Below are 15,719 nucleotides of genomic sequence, written 5' to 3' on the forward strand. Positions count from 1 at the left end.
TCTTGGGCTCTAGAGCGCAGGCTCAGCAGTTGTGGCGCACGGGCTTAGTTGCTCCACGGCATGTGGGATCTTCCCAGCCCAGGGCTCAAACCCGTGTCCCCTGCATTGGCGGGCAGATTCTTAACCACTGTGCCACCAGGGAAGTCTCTGATCATTATTATTAAGTTATTAAGTAATGGGGCAGAGATTCAAACCCAGGACTGCAAATCTCCAAAGCGCAAGCTCTTTTTGCTAAGCCAGTTTGCCCCCTTGTTGTTAAACTTCTAGGATAAAATGAACCACTGTATTTTTCTTCTGCTGCAGTAGCCTTCTCAGACTTAATCATGGTGATATCTTTGCAAAACTGCATGGAATGAGGTCAAGGGTTTGGAGGCACACAATGATGCCAGGCACAGCCCCAGGGCCCCAGGGGAAAGCCAGCACAGATCCAGGGATGGACAGGCGGCTGTGCCCGCAGGCCTCTTTGGATGGTGTCACCCATTCCTCTCCAATCAGAAAAATGAATAGTCATTGATTAAAAACCACCTTTGGCGAATTATATTGTTCTGCCCCAAGAGCAAAGGATTCCATACCCAGGCTTTGAATCTCATTGCTCAGGAACTGTCTTACTTCTCAAGAAATATACTTGGTAATTTAAAAAAATGTAGTAAATGACAAAATTTGGAAGCAATAATGTAGGACAGACAGGGTGTGTGTGTTTCAGCCAATGCACGATTGGTCTAAAACCGACAGGCCAGCCAAGCACCTCGACACACCCAAATGTTGTCCTTACCAGCTGAATATCAGGCTCCCTATTGGAAAGCTCAGTTTAGTTGTAAAATGTTTGCTTGTCGTGTGTATACGGAGAGGTCAAGCCATTGGATCTTTTTAATAGTTAAACATGCAAAGTGTGTGCAGTAGAGTGACCTCTTAGCATAAATAGAGTTATTCCATGGGAAATTTACAACCTGATTGTCTTAATAGCAGCCATATTTTATTTTATTATTATTTTTTTAATTAAAAAATTTTTTTAGCTATATTGGGTCTTCGTTGCTGTGCATGGGCTTTGTCTAGTTGCGGTGAGCGGGGGTTACTCTTCATTGACATCCACGGGCTTCTCATTGCAATGGCTTCTCTTGTTGCGGAGCGCGGGCTCTAGGCATGTGGGCTTCAGTAGTTGTGGCATGCGGGCTCAGTAGTTGTGGCGCACGGGCTTAGTTGCTCTGCAGCATGTGGGATCTTCCTGGACCAGGGCTCGAACCCATGTCCCCTGCATTGGCAGGCGGATTCTTAACCACTGCACCACCAGGGAAGTCCCAGCAGCCATATTTTAAAATAACTTACCAGGAAGTTGTGTTAGGTAGTACAGTATTGAGTGATAGCAGTGTCATTTTTTAAATCTTAAATTCATTATGAGAAAAGTTACCAGGGGTCATTATAAACAGAGCAGAACCGATGTACCAATATGTTTCATAATTGTAGTGTGACAAATTATTAAACTATAAAATGTTTTCTAGAAGTCTCTGGCTGAAAAATTTTGAAAGTAGTATGTCTCTATTTTGTTGTGGTTCCTAAAGTTATTTCCATAATATTCCATAGGTCAGAGCAAGCTTCATGGTCATGAGTCTCATATTCTTTACCTGTAAAATGAAACAGTTGTACTCATTTCATCTCTTGGGTTCTTTCTTTATGATTTTCTGATTAAATGTATACTCACTGAGTGATTATGGGACTTGCAGATTTAACTACTTATTGGTCTGATAGCATGTTTTCTACTTTTCATAATTGTATCTCAAAAGTTTAACCCCTTAAAATTCAATAGATAATTGTTTCAAAGTATTAATTGGAATTTTTTTTTTCTCCTGCAGCTGAATCACCTCTTGTTGGTTTTGTCCCCTACTCCAATGGTAATCCAGGCAAGATTTTGAAAAAATTTAAACCTAGATTTACCCCAATTTGTTAAGTTTTTGATTTAATTATACCTTTGTCTTGTCGTTTTTCCTCGGGACAAAAGAGGTTGAAACTACAAGCCTGAATGGTAAGAATTTTTCTGAAGCAAGTGAAAATTGATAACCCTTAATATGAATATAAGTATAATGAATGGTGTTGAAGGTTTCCTTATTCAAATAACAAACACAAACAAACACAAAAAATCCCCCAGACCATCGACCCTGGAGAGCAACCTAAACTTTCTGGTTTAATAATATTCTTATTGTGGAAGGAGGACAGCCGTACACCATTCTAACTGTGCTGTGAAAGGAAAGAAATATCGATCACATTTTGAGAGCTGTACTTGCTCTCCAACACGATGCCAACACACTTTACAGGACAGATTGTTTAAATGGGAAAAGCACATCCAGTGACTTTAATGTGATTCAGCCTAGATTTAGAGGCACAAAGTGTTCAGAGACAGCCTTTTTTTTTTACGGATGATTTTATCAATTTTTAAATAGTATGAAATGAAAAAAAAATCTGGCTTCATGCTAGGGAAAAGGGCAAAGAATTGGGCTATAATCGAGGGAGGTGGGCAGGGCAGCACATTCTGTTCCCTTTCTCTGTGGGTAGACAGCCTTCCATCTTATTGCAGTCAAAACCCAACACTTTTTGCAATCCCTTAGTTAAGATGAAATCTCACCATGTGGTTGGTGGTTAAGGAGCTAAACAATCATAGATGCAACTCATGCCAATCAAAACTGGTTTAAGGGGGCTTCCCTGGTGGCGCAGTGGTTGAGAGTTCGCCTGCCGATGCAGGGGACATGGGTTCGAGCCCTGGTCTGGGAAGATCCCACATGCCACGGAGCAACTGGGCCCATGAGCCACAACTACTGAGCCTGCGCGTCCGGAGCCTGTGCTCCGCAACAAGAGAGGCCGTGACAGTGAGAGGCCCGCGCACCGTGATGAAGAGTGGCCCCCACTTGCCACAACTAGAGAAAGCCCTCGCCCAGAAACGAAGACCCAACACAGCCAAAAATAAATTAAAAAAAAAAAACAACAAAAAAAACTGGTTTAAGTTCACATTTGGTCCAGTGGGAAGGGAAGACATTATCTTTTTTTTTTTTTTTTTTTTTGCCGTGCGCGGGCCTCTCACTGTTGTGGCCTATCCCGTTGTGAAGCACAGGCTCAGCAGCCATGGCTCACGGGCCCAGCCGCTCCACAGCATGTGGGATCTTCCCGGACCGGGGCAGGAACCCGTGTCCCCTGCATCGGCAGGCGGACTCTCAACCACTGCACCACCAGGGAAGCCCAAGACATTATCATTTTTATGTGCAATTACTTTTTACAGTGAAAAAACATCTTTAAAATCTCCTTGGCAGTAGTTTTTGGATCCCATTTATGGGTTTTTTTTTTTTAAGTGTGATAATATAGTACATGCCTTTTCTTCCTCAAAGTTTCATCCAGAATAATAAATTCTAGAAGGATTTTCATTTAAAGAAATACCAATAGGGTAGATTTTAAATTGGATTTTAAGTGAAACGATCAAAATGAGATTTCCTTAAAAGTTCGTTGAATATCATGTTCAAGAACTCCAAATTTAAACTAGAATTTCTTAAAGAGTGCTTTATAAGAGTATACCTTTAGATACAAATGCATTAAGCAGCTACAGGGCTATGTATAATATTAAAGTTACTACTAACTATGGAAATGTCATATCCCTTAGAGACTTTCATTATAATAGAGAAAAAAAGGGGACAAAATATTAAACAACATAAATGGGTTTATTTAAATCTAATGATTATAGGAGTGCTGCTGTTTTTTAGACACGTAAAACGTGTTCGGGAAACACATTTTTAAATGAATGAATACTTGCTCAGGAATGGTCTGCGCGGGTTGGGGAATGGCTAGCGTCGTGAGGGGTTGGACCGGTTGGCTTTTGCAAAAGTCTCTAACTTCTCTAGGATTTGGGGAAAAGTGAAGTGTTTAAGGAACTTAGGAAGATGCATGTATTTGTTAACCATGCCAATAGTTGTGCTAATTTTTATTATTTTATTTCAGATGCTACTTCGAGCGTATTATCTACTTTGAACAAAACAGGTAATGTCAAGTTATTTCTAAATTTAATAACTTGTCTTCTGTGGCTTCTTGAGCTTCTCACTTGTGTGGTCTTCTGGGTTAGTAAAAGTTATCTCCTTGCCCATTTCCTATGACTCCAACTGTTGATTTATTACTCGTTTTACTTTGACACTGAACTATAATTCTGGTGTCACCACACTCCTGAACTTCCAAACTCTTATGGCTATAGCACTCCATTTAAAATAACATTTACAATTTTTCTGATTACAGTAGTAATACATCTTAGCTCATAAAAAATGGGGAATATAGAAAAGTGCAAAGAAGAAAATAGCAGTCATCTTTAATGTTACTTTCCTAAGACTATTACTGTTAATAATTTGGTATATTTCCATTCAGTATCATATATATATATATATACACACTATGTATATATATAACAAAATAGTCATAGTTTACATACATTTTTGTATCTTGCCCTTTTTTTTTTTTTCATTTTTTTTTTATTAGTTTATCTTGCCCTTTTGACTTCATATTAAATTATAAGTATTTTCCAGCATCCCTTTCTATTAATGACTTGATAATATTCTGTTGTGTAGCATATGTGAACATTAAATTTGTTTCTACTTTTTTTTTTTTGGCTGCACTGAGCAGCATGCGGTATCTTAGTTCCCCGACCAGGGATGGAACCCGTGCCCCCTGCAGTGGGAGTGCAGAGTCTTAACCACTGGACCGCCAGGGAAGTCCCTGTTTCTACTTTTTAAATAGAAATTGTTGCAGTGAACATCCTCGTGCAAACATCTTTGCATTTCTCCCTGATTTCTGTAGAATGCTCTGCAAGGATTGGACTTATTTGGGTCAGCATTATGAATATTTTAAGGCCTTTGATACCAACTGCCCAATTACCTTCTAGAAAAGTTGCACCCAACAACATTACTGTCTGCAGTGGATGAGAATGTCTTTGTAACCGTACCTTTGCCTAGAGCTGAGACTATGTCATATACTATTAGATTTTCCTTTCAATTCCTTAGGTTCTATTTTGCATCTTTTCATATTTGTGAGGTTGAACATTTTTCCCCCAAAGCATTTTTTTACTGGAATCAGAAGTTCATTTCACAGTTGTGTTTTGTTTGCTCTGGAGAGGAAAGTATCAGGGCAAAACAAAATAATATATTGAAAGGATTCTTAATAGTAATGCAAAATGCTGTCAGCTTTTATAATTACCACCGATCATTGCCCATGGGTCTTTCACACACTGAAACAGAAGCTTGTCAATAACACATACAGACATGAGATTTCTGAAACTGTCAGGATAACGTCATCATTCTTAAGTGTTTCTCCAAGATCTGAGCTTTGTGTTTTCTTCAGAACTTGCTACTCACCCTAGGAGACAGACCTTCTTTGTAAGTCTGTGCCCGGAACACAGTCTCTTCTAAGTGGCCATCCTTACAGTAAGGATTTCTGAGCCTGGTTCTCTATTATCTGGGAAATAAGCCATGGGCTCTGTTCCCAAAGCGTGTCGGGAAGATATTTCTAAGGTTTGTTTCTTCAGAGTGTGTTAATATTTGCCTGTGAGTCATTGACTTGGAACAAGTCTGTCCTGGTTCTGCTGTGAGCTTGTTGGATGACTGTAGTTGGATAGTCTCAACCTCTCTGAGAATAATTTTATCTATCAATAATATTATATTATTATTATTAACTCCTAAAGAAGGTAGCAGGACACTGTTGATATTCGGGTATAGTAGCAATATTTTGATAGTAGATCCTGTGTTTACTGTTTCCGTTCATTTTTATTCTGAATCACCTGCTCCTTACAACCTATCACCTGAAGGTCCTGATAGTGACTTAATTCTGCATATCTGAAGTGTAAGTTCACGTTAATTTGTCTAGCAGCAGCGCATGGAAACTGCAGTAGAATTATGCAGGCAGTGGGGTGAGTAACAGGAGTGATCTAACTGGGTAAACATAGGAATCCAAATCCAGACCCACCCTCTGCCAATGCTATATGATCTGAGTATGTAATTCTCATTCATTCTGCTGCTGCGATGACCAGTAGTGTCTTAAATGTGTCAACAGTATGATTTTCTTAGCAGTTCACTAAAATGATACTCATGGCAAATTGTTTTTAAAAAATAACAATTCTGCTCTAATATTTAAATTGCTTCTTTGCAGAAAAAACTAAAATCACTATAGTAAAAACCTTCAATGCATCAGGTATGACTTATTATCAATATCAAGACTTTCTTTTTTTATAACTAAAGTAAAATTAAACAAATGGCTGGTGTTTATGTTTTCTTTCTCTTTTTTCCTGTCTTTTAAAAATGAAATCTGTTCTTCATGAGTAGATATTTATGCACTGGGTACCTTAAATTGTACTAAGTGTTTGGGATTATATAATAATGATCAGACACAATGCCCACCCTCTAGAATCTTCTAGTCTATGAGGAGAGACAAGGCAAACAGATAACCAGCATGAACATGTGTGCAGATAAAGGCAGTGATTTCACAAGTGTTTCTGACATGGTTAAGAATCTTGAGAGATAGAAGGGCTGGTGCTAATGATTATCAGTGAGATGCAATTTATGAAGGAAAGATTCTTAGAGGAGTGAACCTCAAACTCTTTTTAAATCAAATAAGGGATGTACTATTAAGTGCCTATTATAAGATTAAGGATACATGATTCGCTTAACAAAGGCTTCCAGTTGATTTAAAGCAGGGGTTGGCAAACTATGCCCTGTGGGCCAAATATGGCCCACCACCTGTTCTTGTAAATAAAGTTTTATTGGAACACTGCCATGCCCATTTGTTTACACATTGTCTATGGCTACTTTCCCGCCTCAAGGAATAGTAGAGTAGCTGCAACAGAGACTATATGACAGGCAAAGCCTAAAATATTTACAATAGGGTTGGCCCATTACAGCCAGAGTTTTCTCGCTCATGATTTAAAGGCTGACCTGTGGCCATGTACTTGGAGGAAATTATGGATAACAGCCCTAGCAATAGGAAAGAAAATTCTCAGTATGAATGAGTAGCAAAAGACATGCATCACTGGAAACAAAGGTGCTACTAAAATTTCGAGAAAGATGAGAGGTGGAGATGATAGAATGAAAAGCTTAGTAAGCAATAGACCAATGTTTGACCAAGAACATTAAAGCATTACTATCCATAATAATCTATAGTATTTGCATAGTGTATGTTTCCAGTGAGTTATATCCATAAGCAAGTATATTTAAAATGAAATCTTTCTCTTTTGGTGTGGGTAACATTGCTGCGGAACAATATAGAAATCTACATGTCAGGTAACTTTTGGCACCTAAATTCAGTTTGCTCACAGAATCAAAACTCTTAGCTGAAACGTGATGCCTACACACCAAATGTCAACTAAATCATTCTGGCAGGAACCACATCGCATGCACTAACTCAAATTATAATTTTAGTTTGTGTCCAAATTAGTTCTCTTAGGGAAGAATTAAGCACTCATAAAGTACTATAGAAATAAAATAGCAATCAGGCATTGCATATGTTAATTCTGACCAAACCAGACCTAACAGGGACATCAAAATATTTCTTAATATGACAACCTTCTCCCCTTGGCAGTCTGCTAGTACATTATCAGCATTTGCCCCTCACATTTATTATAGATTTCTTATACTTTGCCAAAAGGATGAAATTAATGAAGGGAAGATTCTCAGCAGAGTAAATCAAATCAAAGAAGAGATGTACCTCTCCTTTCACCAAAGGAGAAAGTATTTCTCAGGTTAATATGTATGAAGTATTTTTTCTAACATGGCTTATTTCACCTCCCATTTGCCTCTGCCTCCTTTGTATGCCTACGTCATCTGTTGTACTGGCCATCACTCCATTTTGCCCTCACTATAACTTTTTATCTACTGGCCAGTATCACTCACTAGATTGTAAGCTTGTTGAGGGCAGGATCTGTATCTGGAACCTCCCAAAGCCTATAGAATAAGGTAGGTGCTCAGCAAACATTTTTTGAATTTTGTAGTTTTTGCCCATGTGAAGTGACATCATGACATCGATGGTATTTCATACATACATTTGCATAAGGAGCTAAGACCAGCATTAGAGTGTTCATGGACTCCCCTGCCTAGGAGAGGAAGGAGGACCTATGAGTAAGGAAGGGCTATTTCATTTAAAGTCTCTATACTCGATTGTATTCATGCTGTTCCTTTTATATTGGACAGAAGAGGGATTAATTGGGAATGGGACAAAGAAATTTTAGGGAGTAGGGGATCAGACACTGACATACTAAAGAATAGTAGGGTCCAGTTCCATAACTGAACTACTAAGAAATGAAAATTCTCATTCCTTTAGTCTTTGTGGAATTCATCCAGCCAATTATATCCAACATATAATATTTTTGGTACACGCTTAATGCTTGAATTTGTGAATTCTCTTAATGTAGTGTGTAAGTGCAAGTGTTTACATGCTTAACCCGCTGTGTTTTGTTTTCTTTGCAGGTGTCAAACCCCAGAGAAATATCTGCAATTTGTCATCTATTTGCAATGACTCAGGTTAGTTCTTGTGTACACTACACATTACCAGATAAATTAGCTCCACAGAGAAATGGTTTGTTTTCCTGCCGTTGAGTATGTGATGTGTGTCCCTCTGATTTATCTCCTTTCATCACACCTGGCTACTAAGAGTCTCGAATGAAAACAAAAGCAAATTTTAGATCAGGCTGTAAGTGAGATAATGGGTTAACTTCCTTAATATGAGAACATGAAGCTCTGCACCAAATATTTTTCACCATAGCTTTAAATCCATAGCTAATGCCCTTAGAGTTGATTTATGAACATAATAATGAACTTAATTATTGAAAGCCAGTTCTTGTATATAAAATCCTCAAGGTTTTCCATAGGACCTCTTAAGTATTATAACTTAGAAACAGGATGTTGTCTTTTGCTAAAAATAAAACAAACCACTCTAATAGAATGTTGAAAATCTTACGTACACCGAGTTTAATTGGACGCTAATTGCAGTAGTGCCCATAGTGTATTTTGCCATCTCTAACTAGACTGTCCACTATTTTTAAAAATTAAGATGGCAGTCGCTTGAGAGCATGCTATTTTTGAAATGGGAATATTTTCCCTTCTGCCATGGGCCAGAAGGAATGAAACAACCAGTTTTCTGATGTTGGTTTGGCTCTCTGGGCTCCCTTCCTATTAAAACCAATGAAAGAGATGTGAAAAACAGAAAAACATGGTATGGCAGGTCAGAACTGGACCATGGGAAGAAAGAAGAGGAAGGTAACAAAGTATTTTATAATATTAAAGTCTTAGTGTAGCTGCAGTGATACAAAAAAGCCAATCATTATAGGAATGTTTTCCTTTTATTCTGTTCCTTTTAACAGTTTAATAATTTGTTTGAAAAACATAGGAAACAATTTCAAGTGAAGTAAGTTAAGGTTGGATAGTTTAGAAAACAAGAAAACTTCCATTGAAAGAATGTTCCGCAAACACTTTCTATTTATGTGAATGTGACGTTTACTTACATGAGCTTTCTGCTGATAGTATGCTCCAGGTCGAATATAGCAGGAAAGTGTTAGCTGGCTTTGATTAAAGGGAGAAGAAACTTGTTGGATACATTTCACTTTCATATATTGTGGAACTCTCTTCTCTCCTCCTTCTCTTCTCCCTCCTCTCTTACCCTTCTCTTTACTGAATTCTCCATAATTTCGTTATTTTCATGCTCCATCTATGTTTTGGACTGGTGACTAATGTCTAGCTTAGTGTTATGTCTACATGATGTTTGATAATTGAAAATTGAACATTAAGTAAAAAAAAAAAAAAAACTGGTCATCTTGAATAACAGATGGCAGGAAGCTGGTTAGAGTAATGTTTTCCCCAGTTAAGCTACTGAATTGACCATTTGTTTTAGTGTCTGGTGAAAACAGCCTCTTCAGGGGACCTACTGATTTGTCACCAGAAATTCCACGATATCCTGCCAGAAACTAGAAACCTTCACTTCTTGCAGATTCCAGTCTGGATTCATTAAGGGAAATGGAGGCTGGTGAAAAAACTGAGAGCTGACCAGGTAGAGTTAGGCTGAGGGTCAGAAGGTGGTGGCTTCCTGGTTGCTCTGCTACCCCTGTGCGCTCAGCACATTCTTGAAACAGCATGTGCTGAATAAGGCTGAGGGATAAACTTGGAGAATGGAGAGGTGAGGGAGAAAAATTGTGGGTGTCAGCACACACACACAGGCACTAAATAAGTTTTTAAAAGCTAAGAGTTTTGCAAAAATGTACAAGTAATTCTATGCATGTATCAATTATCTTTTTTTTAAATTTACTTTTGGCTGCGTTGATTCTTCGTTGCTGTGCGCGGGCTTTCTCTAGTTGCGGCGAGCGGGGGCTACTCTTTGTTGCGGTGTTGGGCTTCTCATTGCGGTGGCTTCTCTTGTTGAGGAGCACGGGCTCTAGGCACGTGGGCTCAGTAGTTGTGGCACACAGGCTCAGTAGCTGTGGCTCGTGGGCTCTAGAGCACAGGCTCAGTAGTTGTGGCGCACAGGCTTAGTTGCTCCATGGCATGTGGGATCTTCCCAGACCAGGGTTCGAACCCGTGTCCCCTGCATCGGCAGGTGGATTCTTAACCACTGCGCCACCAGGGAAGTCCCATCAATTATCTTTACTTTTAATAATTATGTAGTGCATTAATTGAAATTTCAGTATCAATATGCAGAGTTTGAGGTTCTCAGTAGAAAGGTTGCTGGAATAGATAAATCATGTTAATCACTGGCCTAGTGGCGTTGTCAGCCATTTTAAGGGGAAGTGGACCACTGGGTCCTTGGCTGTGAGAATCAGTTGTACTTTATAGTGCAATAAAAGGTGAGACGGTGTGGCCTTCCACCCTCTAGCTCAGGAGTTGGCAAACTACTGCGCATAGTCCAAATAATAGCCTGCCACATGTTTTCGTAAATAAAGTTTTATGGGAACACAGCCATGCCATTCATTTATAGACTGTCTATGGCTGCTCTTATGCTACGACCGCAAAGTTGAGTAGTTTCGACAGAGAACATATAGCCAACAAAACCTCAAATATTTACTTTCTGATCTCTTACCAAAAAAGTTGGCTGCACCCTGCTCTAGTTTATATGATATCCTTGCCCTTCTGATCAGGAGGCCAGTTTTTTGTCTCTGAAGATTATGAAGTGCATACAGTGTACTTCTGTTAAGAAGTCTCTGTTTTATTTGTCTCCAGATAGGGCCAAAGCCCTTCCGAGTATACCCTGCAGGAAATGGCATTGACTGAAATTGAGTTCAGTGTTTCCCAAGGCAAGCATTTTCAGAATAGGGTTTTCTGGCATTTCTGGGGCGAAAGCCACAATGAGTTGTTCAGCTGAAGAAAGGATTTGCTCTGCATTCTGTTCAGGTTTCAAAGCAAAATCTTAACTTTGCTCCTAGGAAAGATAGTGCATTTGGTAGCTGTATTTTATTTTATTTTATTTTTGATTTTCATCTGGTAGCTGTATTTTAAAACGAAAAAGAAAAACCCAAAATGGCAAGGAATAAATAGACTTTCATAAGGCTGTGTAACTGCTGAGAAATCCTTTTTCCCTCCCTCCCATGTCTCCCATAACTGCAACTATAACAGCTTAAAAGACTTGCAGTGTTAGAGCCACAGTTCCCCAGTTAACATCGTTAAGGGAAACAAAGTCCTGATGTGAAGCACATAGATAGGGATAAAATTTCTTGACAAGGGGACAAGTTTTGTGTTTTTCTGCATTCCCACATAAAATGTATAGTTGATATTTTCTGAAAATTATACTGATTGATAATCGTTGAGTAACTTTCTGATAAAAAGAAAGTAAATGTGAATAACAAAGAATTTGATGAAATTGTTTATAATCTGATAATATTTTTCTGTATTGTATTAATCCTCAAACTTTAAGGATGCAAGTTTCAAATTTCTTTTTGAAAATTTATTTTTAGCCTTTTTTAGAGGTGAGATCATGTTTCAATATGATGAAGAAAGCAATGTTACCCAGGTAGGTTTTAAAGATTTTTTAATTGCAATTTAAAAAGTGAATTTTCATATATTTAAAGATTTAAGGTTCAAATTATTTCTGATATTTAGCATATTTACTTTTATCACCAAATTTAAATAAAGTACGTGTTGTTGAAACATTAGCTTTGTTGAGAGGGCTTGACTTCATGATAATCATGGTATTTTGTTAAAAATTATATTTTAGTTTTCACTAGGTTTGATGCTGAATAGAGTATTTATATGATACAGTTCTATTGCCAGTCAAAATTTAAAATTACATTAGAAACTCCTAGCAGTAAGAAATGTAATATATTGAACCTAAAAATTATCTTCTCAGTCTGATCCTGTTCACCCCATGGGGGATTCAGACACAGTAGTATCAGCCTTCCCATAACCTAGATTGGTTCAGAAGATCCCAGCTAAATATGGTTTGTTAATTCAGTAAATATTTCCTGAGTACCTACTGTGTGCCAGGCAATGAGCTAGGTGCTAGAAATGCAGTGATGGTTGCTACCAAGTGTCCCTTTTTACGTTCACATAGAGAAATTTAATAGTGTTCTTTTGGGGGAACCCTTGGAACAACAAAAGATAGAAATTAGCACATCAGACTTGCTGATTCAGAATATTTTTTTAAAGAAAACATAAAAACAAAAACTGACTCAGCCAATGCATATTTGATCATTTGCTAGACAATATTCCATGCAGTTAAGAATCACAGTCTTTGGGGTGTAGTTCTTTGGGCGCCCAACAAAACTGAAGAACAACTTCTTGTTAGAAAGTGTTATAAAACAAAACAATATTTGTTGTATTCTTAATGATTTTGTGCTTCTAGCAGAATCAAGTTATGGCTAATGGCACCTCAACTGGAATCCTGTCTCTAAGGGAATTGAAGTGAGTAATCAATCTGCTGTTTGATTTAAAACTTAAGACATCAACTATGGAAAGATACTTGTTGTGCTATCTGTACTTTTGGAAACTGAGAATAGGAAAGAGAGAGACCCCAGAGGTCATAAAGAATTGGTTCTTGAGACCTTTGCAAACTAACCATAGTCACCTGTCTTCAACTAATATCCCTGTGAGGCTGTTCTCTTTGATGCTATCGAATTATGTAAGAGTGTCACCAAACCAGATTCGTTTTGCCCAATGCACAACAAGCCAAAACACTGAGAAGCCAAGGTTTGCAGCACAGAGAAGGGTTTATTCCCAAGGCAGCCACATGAGGAGAACAAGTCTCAGATCTGCCTCCCCAAAGGCCAGGGGCTTGGGGTATTTATGAGGTAAAGAATGAAGTGGCAGGGCAGTCTGAGGCTGGGGAGCGTGGGGAGCATGGGGAAAGGTGATTGGAAAAAGGTGGGTAATCTTTGTTCTGTGCAGGTGTTACTAAGCTACAGACCTCTTCATGTTCAAAAATGGAGGCGCTTAGCACCATCTGAGGGTAGAGTTTTCAGCCCTGTGACGCCAAGGACATCGGACACTTGCGCATGCCCAGTTGGAGGGTCAGGGGTCCTCTCCCGTCTTAACCAGTTCAGCTAGAACTAGACACAGCTGACTCCAAGTTCCTGGAAAACAACTCGGGAAAACATCTTATTGTTTAGGCTACATGCTGCTTGGAGGACATGCAGGTCTTAAAAGGACTTTGATTCGTGAAGGCAGGTTATAGGCGAAATGGATTTGACTAATAATTACCCACGGTTTCAAGAGCTCCATTTGAAATGGTATTTGGGTTTTAATATGATTTGGTAGCCAGCCAGGTTGAAATAAGAGTTCAAGGTAGGACTCCATGTATACCATTTACTCACGCTTTCATGAGGCATCGGTCATTCAAAAGTCAGAGAGAGGTCTTTGTTAAGTAGACCTCAGTTTACAAGGGTAAGCACAGACAGTAAGAAATGCATTACAAATAAATGCTCCTAGTTAGACAATAGGTCAAAATGTCGGCCAGCAGACAGTCTCACCTTGACTGTCACTGCAAGGGGAAACTTCATGTCTTCGCCCTCATGCAGGGAAGCAGCATCAGAGGTGAAATTCATCCACTCTCAACCTTGCTATTATCTTTCAAAAGAGATTTTCGTAAACTTTTGAACCAAATCCAGAAGCTCTGAGGAGTATCTGTGATGACACTGAAGGGAAAATCTTTTCCAAGGTATCAATAAAAACAAAACACGTGATAGGAAACATGTTTTTAAACTCACAAGTTCGTAAATAGAACACAACCTGGCATACTTGTAAGTAATTCATTTTAATTGCTAGACTTGAAATGTAGATGAGTTCATTTAAAGCCACCAAGCATTTGTTGAACACCTACTATGTGCTAGCATTGGGGATACAAATGGGGATAAACCCAACTCTCTGAGATGGAAAACTAGGTCTAGAGCAGTGGTTCTCAACCTTGACTGTATATTAAAATCACCTGGGGAGCTTTTAAAACGCCTGCTATCCAGGCACACTCCATAACAATTAAATCGGTATTTGGGGCCTGAGTTGCAGGCATTGGTATTTTTGAAAACTCCCTAGGTGGTTCCAGCGCGAGGCCAATTTTGAGAAGCAGGAATCTAGAGTCTGATGGGAAAGAAGCAGGAAGCAAACAAATGATAACAATACAGTATAATCCCTGCAATGAAGGTGACACGTACAGGCTACCAAAGGATGTTCTGAGTGTCTGAATATAGAGTAGGCAGAGTAGTTGGACATGACTGGAGTGGCCAGGGAAACCCCAGAAAGAAGGTGGCCTCTGAGCCCAGTTCTGCAGGAGCAGCTCCTGCCAGCTTGAAAAGCTAGCTGACTACTGTTGCCGCGATACTTCTCTTCTCTCCAGACCTTCCCTGGAGCCAAGAACTATTGCCCAGTCCTTAGAGCAGGATTTCTCAGCCTCAGCACTGTTGACATTTGGGGCCTGATCATTCTTTGTTATGTGGGGCTGTGCTGAGCATTGTAGGATGTGTAACAGATCCCTGGCCTCTACCCACTAGATGCAGGGAGCACCCTGCCTCCAATTGTGACAATCAAAAATGTCTCCAGATATTGCCAGGTGTCCCTTGGCGGGGAGCAGAGTCAACCCAGTTGAGAATCGCTGCCTTAATGTGAGTCCTTTAACTAGATTTCTTTCATCCTAAGTTCATGGGAAGCTCTGCCACATTGAAGAAATAAAACTGTTGGAGTGGGATTGGAGGAGAGGAATGAGGGAAATTCCTAAAGAGGAGTTGTGAGGAGGGGAAGGCAGGGCTGCAGAGTGCTAGAGGGCAGGTGGGGTCAGTTGGAGAGAGAATGAGTAGGAAATCAGAGACAGAGGGCCCCCAGGGTGAGTGGCTGGCCCCTCTCAGAAATTGTGCCTCCGGCCAGCTCTTCCTCTGGCCCTTTGCCAGAAGCAGCTGCCTGGGGGTTGCAGTAGCCTAATGAAATAAGATTGTTCAACCATAATTTATATCTTGCTGTTGGCTAGAACCGATACAGCTTCTGTCTGGTTAGTTTCCCCTGTCATATGAATAATTAATTTTTCCCACATAGGAATCTCTTGTTATACCCAGTATTTCTTCAGAGTGAACACTGCAAGCAATAAATACCATATGCTTAATTTAATTGCTAAAAATCTAACTTGTTTTGAACTTAACATCACCAATGATCTCCTTAATATCAATTTCTCATTTTATTAACAGGCGATCAGAACTCAACAAAACCCTGCAAACTTTAAGTGAGGTAAGTATAGTACATCCTGTATTTGTTTATAAT

General features: G+C 39.3%; 1 protein-coding gene across 16 annotated transcripts in view; it reads left to right on the top strand.

Moving 5' to 3' along the window:
• ADGRG2 (adhesion G protein-coupled receptor G2) overlaps positions 1-15,719 on the top strand; it is a 110,665-nt gene that overhangs the window by 63,931 nt on the left and 31,015 nt on the right. For 4 of the 16 annotated variants that reach the window (XM_060086343.1, XM_060086355.1, XM_060086339.1 and 1 more), the window contains 8 exons: positions 1,848-1,886; positions 1,994-2,017; positions 3,973-4,011; positions 6,160-6,201; positions 8,469-8,522; positions 11,939-11,994; positions 12,826-12,884; positions 15,647-15,686. In XM_060086343.1, the coding sequence (XP_059942326.1) occupies positions 1,848-1,886; positions 1,994-2,017; positions 3,973-4,011; positions 6,160-6,201; positions 8,469-8,522; positions 11,939-11,994; positions 12,826-12,884; positions 15,647-15,686 (353 nt within the window). The remainder of the gene's footprint in view (positions 1-1,847; positions 1,887-1,993; positions 2,018-3,972; positions 4,012-6,159; positions 6,202-8,468; positions 8,523-11,938; positions 11,995-12,825; positions 12,885-15,646; positions 15,687-15,719) is intronic. The other 12 variants (XM_060086341.1, XM_060086348.1, XM_060086340.1 and 9 more) reach the window with 11 other exon arrangements.

The sequence above is a fragment of the Mesoplodon densirostris genome, chromosome X (genome assembly GCF_025265405.1).
Source record: "Mesoplodon densirostris isolate mMesDen1 chromosome X, mMesDen1 primary haplotype, whole genome shotgun sequence".
NCBI classification, from domain to species: Eukaryota; Metazoa; Chordata; class Mammalia; order Artiodactyla; family Ziphiidae; genus Mesoplodon; species Mesoplodon densirostris.